The sequence below is a fragment of the Aotus nancymaae genome, unplaced genomic scaffold, assembly GCF_030222135.1.
Source record: "Aotus nancymaae isolate 86718 unplaced genomic scaffold, 86718_ANA_hifiasm-v0.15.2.pri h1tg000016l, whole genome shotgun sequence".
Taxonomy (NCBI): domain Eukaryota; kingdom Metazoa; phylum Chordata; class Mammalia; order Primates; family Aotidae; genus Aotus; species Aotus nancymaae.
Window position 1 is genome coordinate 31934683 of NW_026988428.1, and position 21560 is coordinate 31956242.

The 21560-nt window shown below is 42.1% G+C and overlaps 1 protein-coding gene and 1 pseudogene across 2 annotated transcripts in view; both read left to right on the forward strand.

The window, feature by feature from the left end:
- Window positions 1-21560, forward strand: part of CPM (carboxypeptidase M) — a 97485-nt gene that overhangs the window by 28474 nt on the left and 47451 nt on the right. For both annotated transcript variants that reach the window (XM_012441409.3, XM_064377005.1), the window contains exon 3: window positions 14943-15040. In XM_012441409.3, the coding sequence (XP_012296832.2) occupies window positions 14943-15040 (98 nt within the window). The remainder of the gene's footprint in view (window positions 1-14942; window positions 15041-21560) is intronic.
- On the forward strand, window positions 19733-19990 carry LOC110567208 (small ribosomal subunit protein eS21-like; annotated as a pseudogene).

Here is a 21560-nt window from a genome sequence, read left to right on the forward strand (position 1 = left end):
GGCTTCTTTCACTTAGTAATATGCATTTAAGTTTCTTCCATGTATCTTCATGGCTTGATAGTTCATTTCTTCTCAATACTGAATCATATTCCATGGTCTGGATGTACCACAGTTTCTGTATCCCCTTAACTTACTGAAGGACATATTGGTTCCTTTCAAGTCTTGGCTATTATAAATAAAAATGTAAATAGCTGTATAGTTTTTCTATGGACATAAGCTTTCAGTTTATTTTGTTAAATAACAAGGAGCTTGTTTGCTGGATCATATGGAAAGAGTAGGTTTAGTTTTGTAAAAAACTTGCGAACTGTCTTCCAAACTGGCCACTTTGCATTCCCTCCAGCAATGAATGAGAGTTCCTGTTGTTCCACATCCTCACGAGTATTTGGTGTTGTCAGTGTTCTGGATTTTTGCCACTCCAGTGGGAATGTATTGGCATCTGATTGTTGTTTTAATTTGTATTTCCCTGATGATATATGATGTGACATATGATGGCATCTTTTCATATGCTTATTTGCCCTCTGTTTATCTTCTTTGCTGAAATGCCTGCTGTTCCCATCTTTAGTCCATTTAGTAAGTGGGTTGTTTATTTTCTTACTGTTGGGTTTTCAGAGTTCTTTCTGTGTTTTGGATAACAGTCTTTTATCAGACATGTCTTTTGCAAATATTTTCTCCAAGTCTGTGGCTTATCTTTTCATTCACTTGATCCCTCCAGCTTTTTATTTAGAAAATTTTCAATCCTATAGAAAAAACACAAACATAGAAAATAAGAACCCACATATTTTTCATATACATCCACCAGTTGTTAAAATTTTGCCACATTTGCTTTATCTCTCTCATGAGCTCCGTCTCATGATTTTACTGAACTATTAGAAGTGATAAATGGCATCTCACATCATCCCAAAAAACACCAATATGCCTCTCCTAAGCATGACTTCTTCCTGCCTAATCATGACACACCATTATTAAACTAAAAATAATAATAACTCAATAATATCAAACAACATACTGCATTTTTAAAGTTCTCCAGTAGTTCCGAGAATGACTTTAATACCCTTTTTTTCTCCCAGAATCAAATCAAGCAAGGCTCACCCATCATCTACAGTCTCACAATCTAGGACAGTTCCCCTGCCGTTTGTTGGCATTGACTGATTCATATTGAACAGTTTTATGTGATTGGTTGATTCCTCATGAATCATTTCCTTGTCTACAAGCTCTTGGCTTGCCCTCTTACAGTGATGAGCTGGAGTCTCTCCACGACAGAGCCAGACTGGAAATTCTTATTGTGCTTTCCAGTCTCATTAACACTGAGAGAGTCAAAATCTATGTGATGGCTTCAATAATTTTGGGAACAGGCCATGTAAGAAAATGTCGTGAAAGATGTGTTTATGGTTCAACACAGTTAGCAGAGGTGACTTGGCTTCCTGCCCTGCCCCCCGTGGCAGCATGAGGTTTCCCAGATCAGCTGATCTCTGCTGTCAGGGCCAGGGAATTCTGAATGAGATTCAGTCCTTGGATTTGAAAGGGCAATTTGCCTGATGCTTGGTGATGTGAATGTTTGTGACAGTTTTTGTGCTAATACGTCTTAAAGGACATGCTCTCTGAGAATAGCTCCCTCCACTCTCTGAATCCAGGCTCCAGTTTCCTTTTTAACTTCAGCGAGTGTTGGTCTATTTGACTTGATGTGCAGATCTTCTGGCACATACAATTCTCCCGTCTCTTGGCATAACAAGTTGGCAGTCTATGCCTATGTTATGTGTACTTTATATTCAAAATTTTTCTTTAATTGGTCTGATACTACATCATCTGCTAATGTCAGTAGTTTGTCATCAGCCAATTTGTACACCTGAGGCCCTCAAACAAACATGTGCTTACAATGTTTCTGGCATTATTTTTAAAGCTTGTAAGAATTAAATGAGATAGCATAGCAACCCCAAGAGGGTAGGTACCATTAATCCCATAACATGGATGAGAAAACTGATTGATTTAGAGGGATTAAGCAATTTGCAATACCACATGGCTAGTAAGTGACACGTATTCTCAGAGGTGTCTTTTGTAAATATTTTCTCTAAGACCTTTTCATTCTCTTGCTCCCTCCAGCTTTTTATTTAGAAAATTTTCAATCTTATAGAAAAAAATACAAAAATAGTAAAATAAGTACCCACTCATTCTTCATATACAGCCACCAGTTGTTAATATTTTGCCACATTTGCTTTATACACAATACCAAGTAACAGTACAATACCAAGCAATACCATGTGGCTAGTAAGTGATAGAGCTGGGTTTTAGCCCTGACACTTTGATTCTGCACATTTCATCCTTCTATAAGGTGCCACTAAAGAAGATACTGCATATCATCTCATCTCAAATGCTGTGTTCAGGCAGAGGATGTGCTGCAGAAATGCTGGTTTTGATGTCCTTGGTAAACTACTGATCTATTTTCGAGATTTGTATCTCAAAACAGTGATACTAGTGAGAAGTCCACCCTTGTTAATCCATCAAATGTCCCGGTTTTAGGTCAAATTTGAGGGAACCTCATTTTGGCAACTTCAGGGTCTCTCCTGCTGTTTGGGAGCTCAGCATCCTTCACTCTGGACTCTGACTTGCTTCACTTTAGAATGAGAGCTTTTTAGGGTACAAACTCAGGGAGTAGGATGACTGAAAGAAAAGTCTTTCTTCTCCAGAGTAGTTTATGGGGAAGCTAGTAAACTAATTGCCATTAATCCTTGCCACTAAAGGATGAGTTCTTATGGTAGCAATAGATAGACAGTAGTGCTGTGCAGACCTCCAACAAACTCTTTTCTGGGGTCAAAAGAATCTGAATTAAACTCTTCCTAAGTTATAGCTCTGTGACAACCTGCAGGCACTCATAATAAAGAACACCGGGCCAGGCACTGTGACTCATGCCTGTAACCCCAACACATTGGGAGGCCGAGGCGGGTGGATTGCTTGAGCTCAGGAGTTCAAGACCAGCCTAGACAATATGGCAAAACCCCATCTCAACAAAAAATACAAAAATTAGCCAGGGGTGGTGACCCATGCTTCTAGTCTCAGCTACTCAGGAGCCTAAGGTGGGAGAATCGCTTGAGCCCTGGGAAGTCAAGGCTGTAGTGAGCCATGATTGCACCACTGCCTTCCAGCCTGGGTGACAGAGTGAGACAAATAGGTCAGGAAGAAACAAAATGTCAACACTGAACTAGAATGTCCCTGACAGATCGTAAAAAGAGAAACCTCAAATGGACAGTAAATGTATAGTGCTAGTTGTAATATTGTACCTTTTAAAATAACCTTTAAGAAATCTCTTTAAGTATGTTTTGTATTTTAAGATAATGCTCGATCTCACTCTTATTATAGCTGAATTGCCCTTCAAAAAGATGATCTGATTATGTTTGACCTCTTCCCCAAGGAATTAAAAAGGGACGTTCTTGGCTTTTTATAGTATGAGGCCCCTAGAGGTTTTCATTTTGGGGATTTAAAAACAAGTTTCCTGTATCTATATGATAAAAAAAAAAAAAAAAACTAGAGGGGAACATAGAAAAATTACAATGATTGGAGCATGATAATTACATTGTTTTTAAAACTCCATTCTTAAAAATGTCTTATAATTTATAAGTTAAACTTTAAAATGTTTAGAAGAAGGGGAACAGGTTTATGAGCCTCTGACCTGGGAATGGAGTGGGAGGAATAGAGAAGGTGGGGTTGCAAGAGGGGAAAGCCAGAGGAATTTCCTACAGTGTTCCTGTTTTTGTTGATGGTTAGTGATTAATGAGACAAGCTGTTCTGTTTCTCTGGGAGTCTGGACTGTCTTGAAGAAAAAAAAAAGAAAATTTATTGCAACCCAATGCAGCTTCAGATTTTTCCTCTTTTTTTCAGTTAAAAAATAAACTGTCCCTAATTTAGGAATTGAAATTCCCAAACCTCCCCATTCACCTGTTTAGGAAGAAATGAAATGGAACCTTAACCTCTACATTTCTTGGGTATAATATCAAAACTTTAATGCCATGGAGATGAATGTGTAAGCAAATGAAACCCTATCTCCCCATAATGTTGGAAGAATCTAACTTGAAGCCAGACATTTGGTTTGGATCTTGGCACTTTCTTATATGGAAATATTCCAAGAAGGTCCATTGACTCTTGATTTGATCTAGAAAATTGGTTTTTTTTAAGAGCCCACCCAAGATGGCACCTCATAGACTAGCCATGGAGTTTTCCATCAATACTAGAAAATAATTTCATCTAATCTCTAGACCAGGGGTGACCCAGACTCTAGGTGAACTTCCTCAGGTTTGTTTGTTAATTTACCCAATCATTCATTCACTCAGCAAACACTTATCAATCATTTGCTATGTATATGGCAGACACTACACTAGATTTTGCAAGCACAGAGATACACAATCTTTTTTTTCCTTGCTTGCAGGAAAAAAAAGTGAAAGGTTGCAGGGGTACTACGAAAGTTCGAAGGAAGCGTCTAACTCAGGGTGGTAGGGGATGGGGCTGAGCAGGAGAAGGGTCAGGAAGGTGTTAGATGGCAGGAGGCTTTTAGCTGAGCCTTGAAAAGGCAAGGGGAAGTTGGTGGCTTTGATGGGGTGGGCTAAGGACTATCCGTGCAGAAGAAAGAACAGGTATTAAAGGTGCCAGAGCATGCAGTCAGCTCCTTTAGGAACTACACATAATGAAGAATGGCTGAGGCCTGGTGTATGGGATTGGGGTGGGAAACCCAAGGCAGGAAGAAGACAGATCCCACGAGGTCTGGTGTGCATGCTGAGGAGATTGGGCACTATTGCGATGCCATAGGGAGCCACTGCAGGAAAAGCAGTGGAGCCATGGGATCTGGGTCACATTTGATCAGTCACCCAAACAAAGGAAAGTTTACTCAACAGTATGCTTCATTTGGACTCCATTTCATCAAAGCATGACAGTGATATCAGAAATAGAAATGAGTGTCTTTACTGCACACCACTACACCCAGATAATTTTTGTACTTTTTGCAGAGAACTCCTGACCTCGAATGATCCCCCTGCCTCGGCCCCCCAAAGTGCTGGGATTACAGGCGTGAGCCACCACGTCCAGCCTAAAACATATTTTCTAAGCTTTCTTTACTTCTGGGTCACCTCCACAAAATTTTATGGTTCTGGGAACCCCTATGTGAAAAATCACAGGTATCAGCAGTAAGTATACTGAACATTCACTAGAGGAAAAAGTAATTTTGGTTTGGGTTGGTTATAGAAGCAATGTCATATGGAAAGGGCTAGACTATCCTGCAGAAATAGAAGACCCACAAAGCTATTTTATAACAGAAAAATAAAGATTTAGATCTCACTCATATGTCCATTATTGAACAGTTGTGGTTCTGCTCCCGGTCATCTTCCCTCCAGGACCCAAGCTGACAGAGCACCCTCTATCCAATATTGCCTGTCTTGTGTCAGAGGGAAAAGAGATGGCAAATCATGCATTGGCCCTTAAAGCTCTGCCCAGAAGTGGTACATATCATTTCTGCCCACATTTCACTGGCCAGAGCAAGTCGCATGATATGGATGAGTTCATCAGGACACCAGATGTTGGGCCACCAGTAATACAACCCACCACTGAGGTCTTTACTAAGAAGGTGACCCGGACCTTGAGAAATGGCCATGATTTATCTGGTAGACACAGCAGGAGAGCAATAGAAAAATATGGCAACATTGTTATGAAATCCAAACTTGGCCACATGAAACGCTTTTTTTTTGAGACTGAGTCTCACTCTGTCACCCAGGCTGGAGTGCAATGGTGGAATCTCGGCTCACTGCCACCTCTACTTCTCAGGTTCAAGTGATTCTCCTGCCTCAGTCTCCCAAGTAGCTGGGATTACAGGTGCCCATTACCATGTTCAGCTAATTTTTGTATTTTTAGTAGAGTCCGGGTTTCACCATGTTGGCCAGCTGGTCTCAAACTTCTGACCTCAAGTGATCCACCCTCCTCAGCCTTCCAGAGTGCTGGGATTACAGGCATGAGACACCGCACCCAGCTGTGAAAACCTTAGAAAACTGACTTCAAGGCAGAATGCTTCACAGTGACAAATCTTAGGATGCCACTTTATACAAATATTCTGAAGAGAGAAAAACCCAGGTGAGTCAGAGCAGCCTGGGGAAACTTCTTAGAACCAGGATTCTGTGGAATTCAGAGGATTTTAAAAGGCAGAAAATCCAGTGAGGCCATTTTAGGCTAAAACAACATAAATAAAATGGGGCTGTGCCTAGGGTACTAGTGTGCAGAAAGGAACCCATCTCCTGTGAGAGCATTTGTGTTAGCAGATAGTGGGACATTCAGGTAGAGGGTAGGTGATGGAGGACCCTGAATACTCAGAGGGAGAATTTGGATGTGATGTGCCAATATTTATCTAGAAAAAGAAGTTGCCGAGCTCGGTGGCTCATGCCTGTAATCCCAGCACTTTGGGAGGCTGAGGTGGGCAGATCACCTGAGTTCACAAGTTTGAGACCACCCTGACCAACATGGAGAAACCCCATCTCTACTAAAAACACAAAATTAGCCAGGTGTGGTGCCTGCCTGTAGTCTCAGCTACTCGGAAGAGTGAGGCAGGAGAATCGCTTGAACCCAGGAGGCAAAGATTGCAGTGAGCCGAGATCGCGTCGTCTCAAAAAAAAAAAAACAAAAAGCAGTCCTGGAGATACATCAACAATTTTTGAAATGTTAACAGTAGTTATTTGAACATCTACTATGTGCCAGGCACTGTTTGATTATCAGTGAACAAAACCAGCAACCTGAACAAAATAGTGAACACAACATGCAATGCCCTTGTGGGTTACATTTTGGTTGAGACAGATACCACCTAGGTAAACAAATATACAATCTCAAAGAGTGAAAAAGTTGTGAAGAAAGATGACACAGGATTAGAGAGTGACTAGGGTGTGTATGGTGACAGTGGTGGCGGTGGTGCAGCCAGGGGGTGGGGTGAATGACAAGACAGCTGTGGAGACTGGTGAGCATGAGGTGGTCCCTGGTAACAACCAGGGCTCCACTCCCTACCCTCAGAGCACCATCCCAGGGTTAGCATACTCCACTGAGCAAATCTTCCTTGTCCGGGTGATCAGTTAATTAGAAGAGCCAGGAATGCTGAGCCCAAAGAGGTAGGCCAGAGAGAAAATGCAGGGGACATGGATCCCAGATCCACGTAGAACCCCTGGGGACTGCTGAGTCCCACGACCTCAACAGGGCCCAGGGTTATACTCACAGAGCAGGTGGCCTCATTTCAGACCCCCCTCATTTTAGACCTCATTGTGCAATGGGAAATTCCATGCAGCAGAAGCTGGAGTCAAATGCCTGCCTATTTCTCATTCCATGTTGGGATGCCCCCTGTGTTCCTCTCACTCCCATGTTAAACTGAACTGCAAAATTCGTGGTTCTAAGTAGATTTTAGAATTGACCTAGGCAGAAGAAACAGCCCAGCCCCTTCATTACTTCAGAGCAGAATAGAGCCCTTACTTTTATCACAGTTGCAGAAGGCCCCTGGGACACCTGACTCCCCAAGACCCTTTCTTGGCAGGTTCCCCTGTCCATAAACAAGGTCAGGAATTCCCTGCCCACTACACAGAGTATGGCAATTAAGCTTCATTGGGACCCTGTGGCTGACCTTGGGTGGGCTGGGGGCATCACATCTGTACAGGCTCTAGGCTTGCCAAGTTCAGAAACAGACAGGCTGTTCACCTGGACTGGCCCAAACCTGAAACTCTACATAAACCCCAGTGTTTGCATACTAGGCGGTTAACCATGAAAAAATATGTGTCCCCCAAAGACAGGGTGTGTATGGTGCAGATGGATTTCGTCCATGTCTTTCCTTCCCTTACCACTTCAGCCACCCTACTTTCTTTTTTCTTTTTTAGCCAGTTTTATTTTTTTTTTTAAGTTCTGGGATATATAATGTGCATGTTTGTTACATAGATATACATGGGCTATGGTGATTTGCTGCAGCTTATCAACCCTTCATCTAGGTTTTTTTTTTTTTTTTGAGACGGAGTTTCACTCTTGTTACCCAGGCTGGAGTGCAATGGCGCGATCTCGGCTCACCGCAACCTCCGCCTCCTGGGTTTAGGCAATTCTCCTGCCTCAGCCTCCTGAGTAGCTGGGATTACAGGCACGCGCCACCATGCTCAGCTAATTTTTTTTTGTATTAGTAGAGACGGGGTTTCACCATGTTGACCAGGATGGTCTCGATCTCTTGACCTCGTGATCCACCCGCCTCAGCCTCCCAAAGTGCTGGGATTACAGGCTTGAGCCACCGTGCCCAGCTCATCTAGGTTTTAAGCCCCACATGCATTTGGCATTTGTCCTAATGCTCTCCCTCCCCTTGCCCTCCAGCCCCCCACAGCAGGCCCCAGTGTGTGATGTTCCCCTCCCTGTGTCCATGTGTTCTCATTGTTTAACTTCCACTTATGAGAGAGAACATGCCTACCCTACTTTCTTAGCCTGTTTGCTGACTTGCATTCAAACTGAGTGCAGGGAGAACACCTAGCAGCCTGACCCCAGAAGGGCAGCTACTCCAGATTCCACAGCTCTGGGGCAAACAGAGTGACTAAAGCTCACCTGTAGTCCTTAAATGGAGAGCAATTTGGGACAGTACCAGCTAATCAAACAAAACCAAGGGAGCAGACAATAGCCATCACTTCTCAAACCATCCTCATTGTGCCCCTCGACTCCCTCCTTCCATTTGCAGTACTACGTAGAGGGGAGAAAGACAATCACCTCAACGACAGAAGTCAGTACACAGCAAGTTTGCTTCACATGCTCACGTTTCTTTTATTTTTCTTTGACTTATTTTTGATGTTTTTCATTTTCCATCTCTGAGGTGATTAGCAGTGCAGCCTAGTGGTCAAGAACAGAGCAGGATAGATCACCCAGTCCTGACCCTTGTTACAGTGGTTCTTAAGCTTTCAGGTGACTGGAAATCACCTGGAGAGCTTATTAAAACACAGCTCACCAGCCATGTGTGGTGGCTCATGCCTGTAATCTCAGCACTTTGGGAGGCCCAGCACTTTGGGCAGATCACTTGAGATCAAGCGTTCAAGACCAGCCTGGCCAACATGGCGAAACCCCATCTCTACTAAAAATACAAAAATTAGCCGGTGCACCTCTGTAATCCCAGCTACTCTGGAGTCTGAGGCATGAGAATCATTTGAACCCAGGAAGTGGAGACTGCAGTGTGCCGGGATTGCTCCACTGCACTCCAGCCTGGGGGACAAAGCAACAAAGTGAGACTCTGCCTCGATTAAAAAAACAAAAGATCACAGATTACTGCTCCCCAACCCCAGAGTTTCTCATTCAGCACATCCAGGGTGGAATGCAAGGATGTGGATTTCTAACAAGTTCCCAGGTGATGCTGATACTCTTGGTCCTGTGACCAAACTTGGAGAACCTCTGACTTATGAAGTTACCAAAACTGTTGACTTGTGTGAAAGGATAGCCCTATCCCTAACCACTTGTGGCTATTAGGGTTAAATGAGTGAATATAGGTAAAATGCTTTGAGCTGTGAATAGTACAATGCAAGCATAGCTAGTCTGGAAACTTCGCCCATGCCTTTTGTCCCTGTTTTGTTAACCTCCATTTGTTTTTTGTTTGTAATAAACCACTTAGCCAGGTACCTCTTCCTCTCCTTCAAATCCAGAAGGCGTGTGAACTTTGGAGACTGTTTAAACTGACCTAAATTATACGTGATTTTCAACTCTTCGGTGGGTTCACTCATTATTTAATGTGGGCTCTGCGTGCCGTATGTGATAAACTTCTTGTGTGTGGGGGATAGTGGGAATGTGCATACGTGAAATTGACGTCAGATCTTTGGATCATTGCTAGGGAAGGTAAAAGGAAGTCACACTACACTACAGTGCAGCCTTACAGCAGCTTTGCCAGTAGGGCTGTTACTCCCACTACTAGAGGAAACTGAAACTCAGTTCATTGAGGAAGCTCTCTCAAGCTTTGACTTAGGTCAAAGGTGACTTGTAAGGATACACAGAGAAACATGCAAGCCTGGGAAACCGGCTGATCTATTACTCTGTGTACCAGAACTTTATGTATCAGACCAAACACACAACAAGCCTCATGAGAAACTGGAATGTGCTTCACATCATTGCAGCTTTGCCCCAGTGATAGGGCCACCCACATCTCTGCTTCTCCCTAGGCGTGTCTCATTGAGACTCTCCACACAGAGATAGTCTGATGGAGTTGTGACATTAACACCCAGTGTGGAATGTCCTGGTAGGGTGGCCTCTGATTCAGTTGTCTTGCCCTATAATCAGTCATAGCCAGGAAGCAAGCCCAGTCTTGCTGCAGGTGCAAACCATAGCAACACAATGCTGAAAGAACTGCCTGGGAACTTTTTCCCCACAATGGGGTTGGCTTTAGCCTGTCTAGTATTTCAGGGACATTGAGGCAGCCCTAGGTCCTCAGAAGAGCACAGATTTTGGTGTCAGACAGACTTGGATTTGAACCCTGTTTCAGTCACTTAAGTTTCCTCAAATATATATTGTGGCTATCACACACCTCACAGGTGTTGTGAAGATCAAATAACGTAAAGTGCTTAGCAGAGTGCCTGGTTTGTAGTATCTGCACTTAATGAATGATAGGGTTTGGTATTTCTTTAGTTTAAAAAACTGGAAATATGGAAAGGTGAAAATAATTACTCAACTTTATCATCCTGTCATTTAGCCTGTTATCCCTGACAGTGTGCCATTTTCAATCCTGTAGGGATGCATTTGTATTGTTAATAATTTTTTTTTTTGAGACGGAGTTTCGCTCTCGTTACCCAGGCTGGAGTGCAATGGCGCGATATTGGCTCACTGCAACCTCCGCCTCCTGGGTTCAGGCAATTCTTCTGCCTCAGCCTCCTGAGTAGCTGGGATTACAGGCATGCGCTACTATGCCCAGCCAATTTTTTGTATTTTTAATAGAGACGGGGTTTCACCATGTTGACCAGGATGGTCTCGATCTCTTGACCTTGTGATCCACCCGCCTCAGCCTCCCAAACTGCTGGGATTACAGGCTTGAGCCACCGCGCCCGGCCTTCTTAATAATTTTTTAATTGATCAGTCTCGTTCTGTCTCCCAGGCTTGGGTGCAGTGGCACAATCATAGTTCACTGTAACCTCCACCTCCTGGGATCAAGGGATCCTTCCACCTCAGCCTCCTGAGTAGTTAGGATTACAGACACGTGCCACCACACCCAGTTAATTTTTAAAGTTTTTGTAGAGATGGCATCACACTATGTTGCTCAGGCTGGTCTCAAACTCCTAACCTCAAGTGATCCTCCCACCTCAGCATCCCAAAGTACTGGGATTGCAGGCATGAGCCACCATGCCTGGCTTCAGCCATTATTTAATTTAGGCTTTATATGCTACAAATCTATAGGTTTTTAATAGGAAGTCTGTTTTACATAGTTGTAATTATATATTTTTGCATTCTTTTTCCACATTACAAAATATTTTAATGTCATAAATTCTGTATGTAATTTTAGTGAACATGCTTTAATTTATATAAAATTACTTTTCATTGTACACAAAATAGAGACAACCAATAGAGAATTGGTTGAATAAATGGTAGTGCATTCACATAATAAAATATGAATTAGCCATTTACAAAGATGGATTAGGGCCAGGTGCAATGGCTCACACCTTTAATCCCAGCACTTTGGCAGGCTGAAGTGTGCAGATCATGAGGTCAAGAGATTGAGACCATCCTAGCCAACATGGTGAAACCCTGTCTCTACTAAAAATACAAAAAATTAGCTGGGCGTAGTGGCAGGCGCCTGTAATCCCAGCTACTCGGGAGGCTGAGGCAGTAGAATTGCAAGAACCCGGGAGGTGGAGGTTGCAGTGAGCCGAGATAGCGCCACTGCACTCCAGCCTGGTGACAGAGTGAGACTCTGTTTCAAATAAAAAAAAGAGATAGATTAGAAGTATATTTCTTAACATAGAAACATGTTCACAAGTATATGTAAAATGAAATGGTTGTACCTAAATATTAACTACCTCTCAAATCTGTCTGGATATTTTCCTACCTCAGTCTCAGCAACTTTCAAACTTTAATGAGGCTCCCAATCACAAAGGTACTTGTTAAATGCCAGTTTCAGGCTTTACCCCAAGAGTTTGATTGAGGCTGGGGCTCAGGAATTGGCATTTTTACAAGGATCCCAGGTGCTTCTGATGTGGGAAAGATACCTTGCCCATTTCTGCCTATCGAAGCTATACATAATTTTCCAGGCTTCTCCTTCTACTTTCTCCTGAACTCCTGTAGTACTCGTAGCACGTGTCTGCTTTCTCGTCTTAGAGATCTTAGCAAACACTTCTAAATTGTAACACTTTTCCTGATCCTTCAAGCAAGCCTAGTTGCACACCCATGTCATAGCCCCAGGATTTGTGTCAAACCCTGCATGACTTCCTGAATAGAAATACTGAAGCATCCGGAATCCAAACTTCATTTCCTTTGCGGTGGAGAGAGGCTGAGTACTTCAGAACTCTTTAGCACACCTGTTACAGCAGGAACTTTTGGGAATAAAGGTAGTCTTTTTAACTTTGATTTACAACAAAAACAAAACCTTGTTTAGATTACTTTTACTTACCTTGACAGGTTGTGAAAAGTAAATAGTTTGTCCTTTGTGTATTTACTCTGGTCTAGGCCAGAGACAGCCAGTAAGTTGGAGAGGGCAGTTAAAACCCTTCTAGAGGCCTGTCATTTCAAAGAATAGTTTTCTTCCCGTCTGTTGGTTGATTTTCATTCTCAGACTATGTCATTGAGGTTGTTCAAGGTAAGATTCTCATCTTGCAGTTCACTTAGCGGCCACTCATGCTAAAATTTAGATTGAGTTACGCATCAAAGGACTTCTTCACTTAGATTTTATCAGTGTGATTTCCCTCCTTCCTTAAACTAAATAATATTGGATATCCATATCAAGTCAGGCTTTTGTCATCTTACATTATTTTTTATGTAACAGGCCAGCTGTTGCAGATACATGCTTATAAATAACTATTGCTAAATATTATGTTGAGATGATACTGAATTTTTTCCTTGCTTGTAAAAGGACTAGACCATATTCTGTACAAATAGTTAACACAGAAGAATTCCTCAGAAACAAACCTTTAAAAGCCAGATATAATATCTCACTCATGCAAAGTTCCTTGTTTCATATGAAAATGGTAACTTTGTAGAAGTAAAGCTCCACACAACGAAGACTTGGCAGTGTTGGGGAATGGAAGATTCTGGTTAATCAAATGCTTCTGATGGGGAATCACTAGATGGAGTATGCTTGTCCACATGGCAAACTCAGAATCACTCTTCAGAACCTTGTGTAGAGGCATTGTCTGTAAAACCCTACATCCATAAAGCTTTTCATCAGCCCCTCCTTGAAAAAAATTAACCATTTTTTTATTCTATACCTACACAGTTCACTACACACACATCTATGATATGTCACACTCTAGTATATGTTTGTGTGTTGCTATTCTCTGATAGATCAGAAATTCATTGGGCATAGAGCATGTGGCTTATTTGTGCAGCCTAATCCAGGTTCAATGCCTGGATATAGTATTCATCAAATAGATGTATGAATAAGAATTCTGTACTGAACAGAATAAGACTTCTCAGTTTTCTGAGAAGTCCTGGAGTTACAAAATTTAAAGTATCACCTTATCACAACAAATTTCCATACAATATTGTTATAATAAATTATCAATAAATGTTGAAAATAACAAGTCCAGTATCTGGTTTTCCCTGAGTCCCTGATGGCAACTGCATGCTCCCCAGTCTGTGGGACTACTGATTTAAGGAGCTAGATCTGAAATTCTGCAGAAACCTGCTCAACATTAGCCCATTGGTTGCTGTTAAATTCCTCTCCTGGGCACTAAAATTCCTCAGAGGCTAAATTATTACAGATATTTAAACTTTGTACATACATGATGGATAGCAAACATTCCCACATCTCTAATGTAAGTGTATTAAAAGTGTCAGACAATTTTAAAATTGAAAGTGACTTCTTCATTTTTACTGGTTAGGAAACTAAGCCTCTTAGGAGACAAGCAGTTTTTGTTAGGAGGAGGAGCATTAGAATTGAAGTCAAATAGACCAGAGTTCAGTTCTTGGCTGAAGGGCTCAAATCATTGCCTCTAATTGGCGGTGTGATCATGAGCCCTTTACTTAATATTTTTGAAGATCGGTTTTTTTCTTTTGTAAAGTTTTGTTAATAATCCATCTCAGTGGGTCATGACAAGGGGTTACTTAAGATTACCTGAGCCAGAGCAGCACAAGTAATATCTGCACAAAACAAATCCTCAGTGAGCTGTCATCTCTGCCCTTTTTTGCTCAAATCACACAGAGCTAAGACTTAAGACACTTTCTTTGGGTTGTGGTTCCCACTTTACCTGACGGGACTCACACATATTGAGGATGCTAGCAAGGGGCTGTGCCACATCAGCGTTTAAATACAGAATTCAGGATCTCCTACGTTGAAAACCATCTCTCTTCTGAGTTACTTTCATTGCTGTTGTTTTTTCTCTTTCCTTGTACTTCAAGTTATGACACCATCCCAGTCAACCATCAACTATAATTTAACTTTGTATAATTGTGTGAATTAGCAAATCCTAGGAGCCTCCAGGATCTCAGAGCGTGGTATCTACACATTTTAGAAAAATAAGATCTGCATTGCCTAATAAGTCTTCAGCTTTTAAAAATCCCATTCTAAAATAATAAGTGAAATATTTGTGCTGAGTTGAAGGAGTTTCCATAAATTCTGGCAGTAAACGAAGAATGTGTTAAGCACAGAGATGTTAGTCATAAAAACTTAAGTCACCATGAAACAGTCAAGTGATCAGGTGGGGGAAGAAGCATCCTGTTTCCTGTTCTTATTCTCCCAGAATTCATTTGTCATTTAAAGAAACAATTTACTTTTCCCTCTTTTCTTTCCTCTAAAGGTAGAAACCTGTGGGTTCTTGTTGTGGGGCGGTCTCCAAAGGAACACAGAATTGGGATTCCAGAGTTCAAATACGTGGCGAATATGCATGGAGATGAGGTACGTATGTGGCTTGAATTTCTGAAATGTCACCAGAGAAGTTTCCCCTAGGGTCTCGTGAGCTCTGTGTAAATGCTACAGAGGAAGCTTGGAGAAGTCTCCAGCATGCATTGTAGCAAAGAAGCAAGGCCTGGAGAGGTCCTTCTGTGAGGCCTGTGGGAAGTTAAGGAATGGTTCAACAACCACCACAGCTGTGTGGCTGTGCACCCAGCACCCTGTCAGAGTAACTGGAGCTTCAGAAGAAGAGCAGTTCCCCAGCCCTGAGCTTCTACCTGCCAATCCCTGCATCTCCTTTCTGGGTTGAGTTTTCCCACCTCCTGGTCAGCATGAAGGTGACCCAGCAAAGGAGCTGTATTTTATCTGAACACACAACCATCAGAAACTCCCAAATAGCTACCCAAATTCCTGTGATCTGGCTTTTCAAATGCTTTTGTTAACCCTCTCTCAAATCGATTACTCAGTGTCTTCGGTGCTCCAGTTTAGACAGTCACATTTAGAATTCTCTCCTACCCACCTTTCAACAAACACTTGGCCGGGTGGAGTGGCTCATGACTATAATCCCAACACTTTGGGAGGCCAAGGCAGACAGATCACTTGAGGTCAGGAGTTCGAGACCAGCCTGGCCAACATGGTGAAATCTTGTCTCTACTAAAAATAGAAAAAATCAGCCAGGTGTAGTGGTGCACACCTGTAATCTCAGCTACTTGGGAGGCTGAGGCAAGAGAATTGCTTGAACCCAGGAGGTCGAGGCTACAGTGAGCCAAGATTGTGCCACTGCACTACAGCCTGGGAGACAGAGTGAGACTCCATCTGAAAAACAAACAAACAAACAAAACCATTCTTAAATTCCTTAATAATATCTTGCCTCTTTTCCAACTTAGCAGGGATAAACTCTACTTTTATTTTTAGATTTTACGAAATATCATTTACCACTGTTACCTACTGAGCCATTCTTGCCAGGCAGTTGAAGTTGTTCACCTCTGTTTCTTACCTTGCTTCCTCAGACTATTTTGAGACCATGACAACCAAAGTATTTTCTGTTTACCAGGACTCTATAAAACTGAGGAATCAAAGAGTTCCCAGCCATTACAGTAAGGAAATTTTGCATAGGAATATGCGTATTACCCTGTAAAACACAACTCGTAACTTTAGGGACTTTCTAATTTACATGCGTATTCCGATAAGTACTACCTGCTGACTTGTTAAAACTCTTCTGAATGCGCAATAGTATGGCTGGCATGCTCTAATCAGTGCTGAGCTTCCTCTTCTGGCATAGCCCTCCCCAAACTCTACAGGAACTGGATCCACCCTTCATGATACACTCTGCCTGCCCTTGCCAGGCATGCTGCCCAACCTGTCCTGCTGAGAGAGGATACTTCTTGCAGCTAGAGCTAAGATGCATGCACCTGCCTCAAACAAAGTAATAAGTCTTTGAACCCGATTTTGGGGTGGGTGCAAGTTTAGTCCATCTGCGACTTTTTGAGCATAACGGGCAATTTCTTTAAAAAAGACTACATTGCAAGGAGTCTGACCAAAGTTGGTTTTAATAAAACAGCTGTTCATTACAGACAGCAGCTCAGACTGCCTTTTCCTTTTGCTAACTAGTCTATTGATCAAGGTGCCTCAGAATGCATTTTTTTTGTTGTTGTTTTTCGGTTTTTGGTTTTTTTGAGACAGAGTTTCTCTCTTGTTTCTCAGCCTGGAGTGCAATGGCATGATCTCAGCTCTGCAACCTCCACCTACAAGTTTCAAGCGATTGTCCTACCTCCACCTCCTAAGCTGAGACTATAGGTGTACGCCACTACTGCTGGCTAATTTTTTTTTTCTTTTAGTAGAGACGAGGTTTCACCATTTTGGCCAGGCTGGTCTCAAACCCCTGACCTCAGGTGATCCATCTGCCTCAGCCTCCCAAAGTGCTGGAATTACAGGTGTCAGCCACTGCACCAGGCTTAGAATGCATTTGTAACAAGAGACATATGGCATTCATTGTCTTTCGTAGTTTATTTATTGAATTCCTGGCATTTCAGAGATTTCATCCTGCTACTCTGAAATTAGTCCTCAGAACTGAAACTTCCAAAGATAAGCAAGAGTGCTTTCCCTCACCTACCCCCGAATTTGCTTATTCTTTCCATGCACTTTCCTAAATTTCTGGCATCTTGCTGTCTGGGTAGCTGGCGTATCCCTTCAAATCAGGGCTTGCTAGTTCACTCTGATTCTTTGAGAAATGCTAAGGGCTGAGACTAGACAGTGGGAGAAGTCCCAGTGTATTTTGGGGTGGGAATTTGAAGCACTATTACTCCCTTATGTGTTCCAGCTCGTGGCAATGTTTGGAGGCTCTTTGGGGTAGTAAGAAATTTATTTTTCTGAATTTGAGACCTTATCTCTTCTGTCCTCCTCATGCCTCCAGGAGCTGGAGAAAGTGATGGCTTAACATTGGAGCAGAGAAGTCCTTCTAAATACAGGATCTAACAACCCATTTTTTCCTCCCATAGATCTTTTGAAATTGAAAACTTTTTTTTTTTTTTTTTTTTTTTTGAGACAGAGTCTCACTCTGTTGCCAGGCTGGAGTGCAGTGGCGCAATCTCAGTGCACTGCAACCTCCACCTCCAGGGTTCAAGCGATTCTCCTGCCTCAGCCTCCTAAGTAGCTGAGACTACAGGCATGCACCACCACACCCAGCTAATTTTTGTATTTTTAATAGAGACGGGATTTCTCCATGTTGGCCAGGATGGTCTCAATCTCTCGACCTCGTGATCTACCCACCTCAGCCTCCCAAAGTGCTGGGAAGACAGGTGTGAGCCATTGTGCCCAGACAAAAGATTTTTAAGAAGCAACAGAGCTAACATTTTAGGGCAGTGGTTCTTAACTGTTTTGGGATGTATTCCTTGCTATTCTGGTATAAATTTGATCTCTGACTTCAGGATCTGTGGATCATCTAGGAGTTTATGGACCTTAGATGGAGAATTCCAGCAGGGAACACACATACACTGAGTGGCAGGGTGGACAGAACTGACCTCACTATTTTCAAAATGGGACCCCATTCTGACTGTGTGTGTATGTTTGTGTTTGTGTGTGTTTGTGTTCGTGTGTTTCCCCACCTAATACCGTGGCTAGATGATGGGGAGCATCAGCAGCATCAGGGAGACTCAGTTCTGCTGATGACACCTACCAATTTCCCCCATGTATTTTTATTTTACCCATTTATGCCTTGTTTTAGAATTGGGTCTTTTTTAAATTAGAAATTGTCTGGTGGCCAAAAAGCATATGAAAAAATGTCCAACAACACTAATCATCAGAGAAATGCAAATCAAAACCACAATGAAATATCATGTCCCACCAGTTAGAATGGCTATTATTAAAAAGTCAAAAAATAACAGATGCTGATGAGGCCGCAGAGAAAAGGGACTCCTTATACACTGCTGGTGGGAACGTGTAAATTAGGTTAACCACTGTGGAAAGCATGTGGCAATTTCTCAAAGAACTAAGACAGACCTACCATTCAACCCAGCAATCCCAATATATACCCAAAGGAATATAAATTGTTCTGCCATAAAGACACATGCACACACGTGTTCACTGCAGCACTATTCACAATAGCAGTGACATAGGGTTAGTCTAGATGCCCATCAATGGTAGACTGGATAAAGAAAACATGGTACATATTCATCATGGAATGCTATGTAGCCATAAAAAAAAAGAACAAGATCATGCACCTTTGACCTTATCCTAAGCAAACTAATGCAGGAAAAGAAAATCAAACACTGCATGTTCTCACTTATAAGTGGGAACTAAACATTGAATACACATGGGCACAAAGAAGGGAACAATAGTCACCAACACCTACTTGAGGGTGGAGGGTGGAAGGAGGGTGAGGATCAAAAACCTACCTATTAGATACTATGCTTATTACCTGAGTGATGAAATAATTCATACACCAAATCTCTACAACACACAATTTACCTATAGAGCCAATCTGCACATGTACCCCTGAAACTAAAATAAAGGTTTAAAAAAAGGAAAAATTATTACAAAATCAACATATGCTCATGTTAGAAAAAGTATAAACAAAAAAGAAAACCTTATATACTGACCTTCCCAAAATTAATGCTCTTAATATTTCCAGATATGTGTGTGCATGCACTTTTACCAAAACAGACTATGCTATTTGCAACATTTTTTAAGTTAATACTAGCTACCTTTTTGTACCAATAAATCTTTATCCTCTCTTTATCTTATCTCCCACTTTCTAGTTTCTCTAATTGTCCTCAAATGTCTCTAAAATTACCCAGATCAGGATCCAGTCCTGGCCCATGCATCACATTTAGTGGATACGTTGGATCTCTTGGATCTCATTTAATCTATTATCTTTTTATTATAATACCAGACTTGATGAAGAGCTCAATCGGTTGTCTGACCTGTCGAATGCCACATATTCTCGATTTTTTGTTTGCTTCTTTATAGTATCATTGCAGTTGTACCTCTAGTCCCTGTCTTTACTTCAAACTGGAAATTAAATGTAAAGGTTTGCTGAATTTAGGCAAAAATTTTTGGCTAATACACATCTTAAGAGTTGTGGGTGTGACCCGGAAGCACTCGCCGAGGCCCCCGCCTTGCCGCCGATTTCTCTGCCAGGTGACACGTGGCTTCCTTTTTCTGCTCGTGTGGCATGGTGGCAGGAGGCGTGGCCTCGAGATGCAGAACAAGGCCACAGAGTTCGTGGACCTGTACGTGCGTGTGTCGCGGAAATGCTCCACTAGCAACCGCATCATCAGTGCCAGGGACCACGCATCCATCCAGATGAACGTGGCGGAGGTTGACAAGGTCACAGGCGGGTTTAACACCCAGTTTAAAACTTAAGCTATCTGCGGGGCCATACGCAGGATAGGTGAGTCAGATTATTCCATTCTCCAATTGGCCAAGGCCGAAGGCATCATCTTAAAGAACTTTTGACTGGAGAGAATCGCGGTTGTGGAGTATTTGTCATAAATAAACAGTGAAAACCTAAAAAACAAACAAACAAAAAAAGAGTTGTGAAGATAGGTTCATTTGATTGATGTTGAGGGTTCAGGCTAATTCACCTGGCTACATTCAGGAATCTCAAAAGTAAGTTTTGGATAGCAAAATCAACTTAAAATGGCCCATTTTCAGCCAAATTTTGTTACAAAAGAAGTAAAGTTAAACCCACTCCTCATTTTCCATGAACTTCACGTATTCTCTTATTCTTGCAAAGGTCATTGTTCTACTAGGGACCTAGCTCTTACTGTAGATGTTTTTCTTGTCTCAGTGACCTTCCGTTGTGTCACATGCTTTCTATGCCACAGGCTCACTATGCCACATTAATCAGACTGGCAAGTTGCCTCTTCAAACAGTGCCTTACAAGAAAATAATAACAATAGCTTACATTTATTGAGCACAGACTACAGTAAGTGCTTCATAGGCCTTGTTTCTTTTGATCACCTCTGCAGAAGGCGTGTTTATTAGTTCCGTGTACCAAGAAGGGGGTCCAGGTTTGTGCTTGGTCACCAGCTGTGGGAACCCAGAGCCTGAGCACTGAGGCTTGTCCAGCTGTGGACCCACTCCTTTACTCTCTCTTGTCTGTTTTTAAAATGTTCTGTTTCATGGTTTTAGTTATTAAGTATAGATCTATGATCTGTCTCAATTTCATTTAGATGGATACTAAGTTGTCCCAGCAACATTTGGGGAGAGGATTTGGGCTCGTTGATTATGTAAAAGAGTAGCAAGCTCTTAGAGGGCAACACTGGAATAAATATCTTCCAGTCACCTGCCTGTCCCTTTCTTTCCCCTACTCTTCACTTCTCTCTCCTTGACTGCTGGGAGCTAACAGACAAAGCATTCATGGTGAGCCTTTATCACCTATGTTTATGCTGTTTTCAGAGCAGCGTGGGAGAAACATTTCTGGGGTTCTTTCTCATTTTAATAAGACTAGGAGGTGTTTTTCTGGTTCACCCAGGCACACACATTGTTTGCACACATATTGGCATGTTGGATTGAAGCCTCAATCCTAGGTTTAATTTGCACAAGCTCCTAATTGGCATCACTTGACATACTACCGTTTCATCTTTTTTTCTTTTCTTTTTTTTTTTTTTTAAACTGGAAGGGTTGACTCTAGTGCAGGCTGAATGGGTTTCTCTACCATTCCCTTATGCCACAGATATTCAGATTACCTGGGGATGGGATCCCTGTCTCCTCACCTTCTCCCACACCTCATTCTGCTCCTCGCTTGCTCTGTAGTAAACTATAACCAATATTCTAAAATCAGAGCTATACTGAAACTGGGACCATGACCTGAAACCAGAAGCACCTAACATCCTCAGCCTAAATGTGGATGCAGAAGAGAAGCCTAGGAAAATCTTCTCCAGCCCTCCACACTCTTTGTTTTGTGCCTGTCTTCTATCCTATGTTTTTAAAATTGTGTAGAAAAAAACATGTTTCTCTTGGGTAATCTCTAGGTTGGTAAGACATCTCTAATTCCTCTCAAGTGGAAATATTGAAGCAAGGC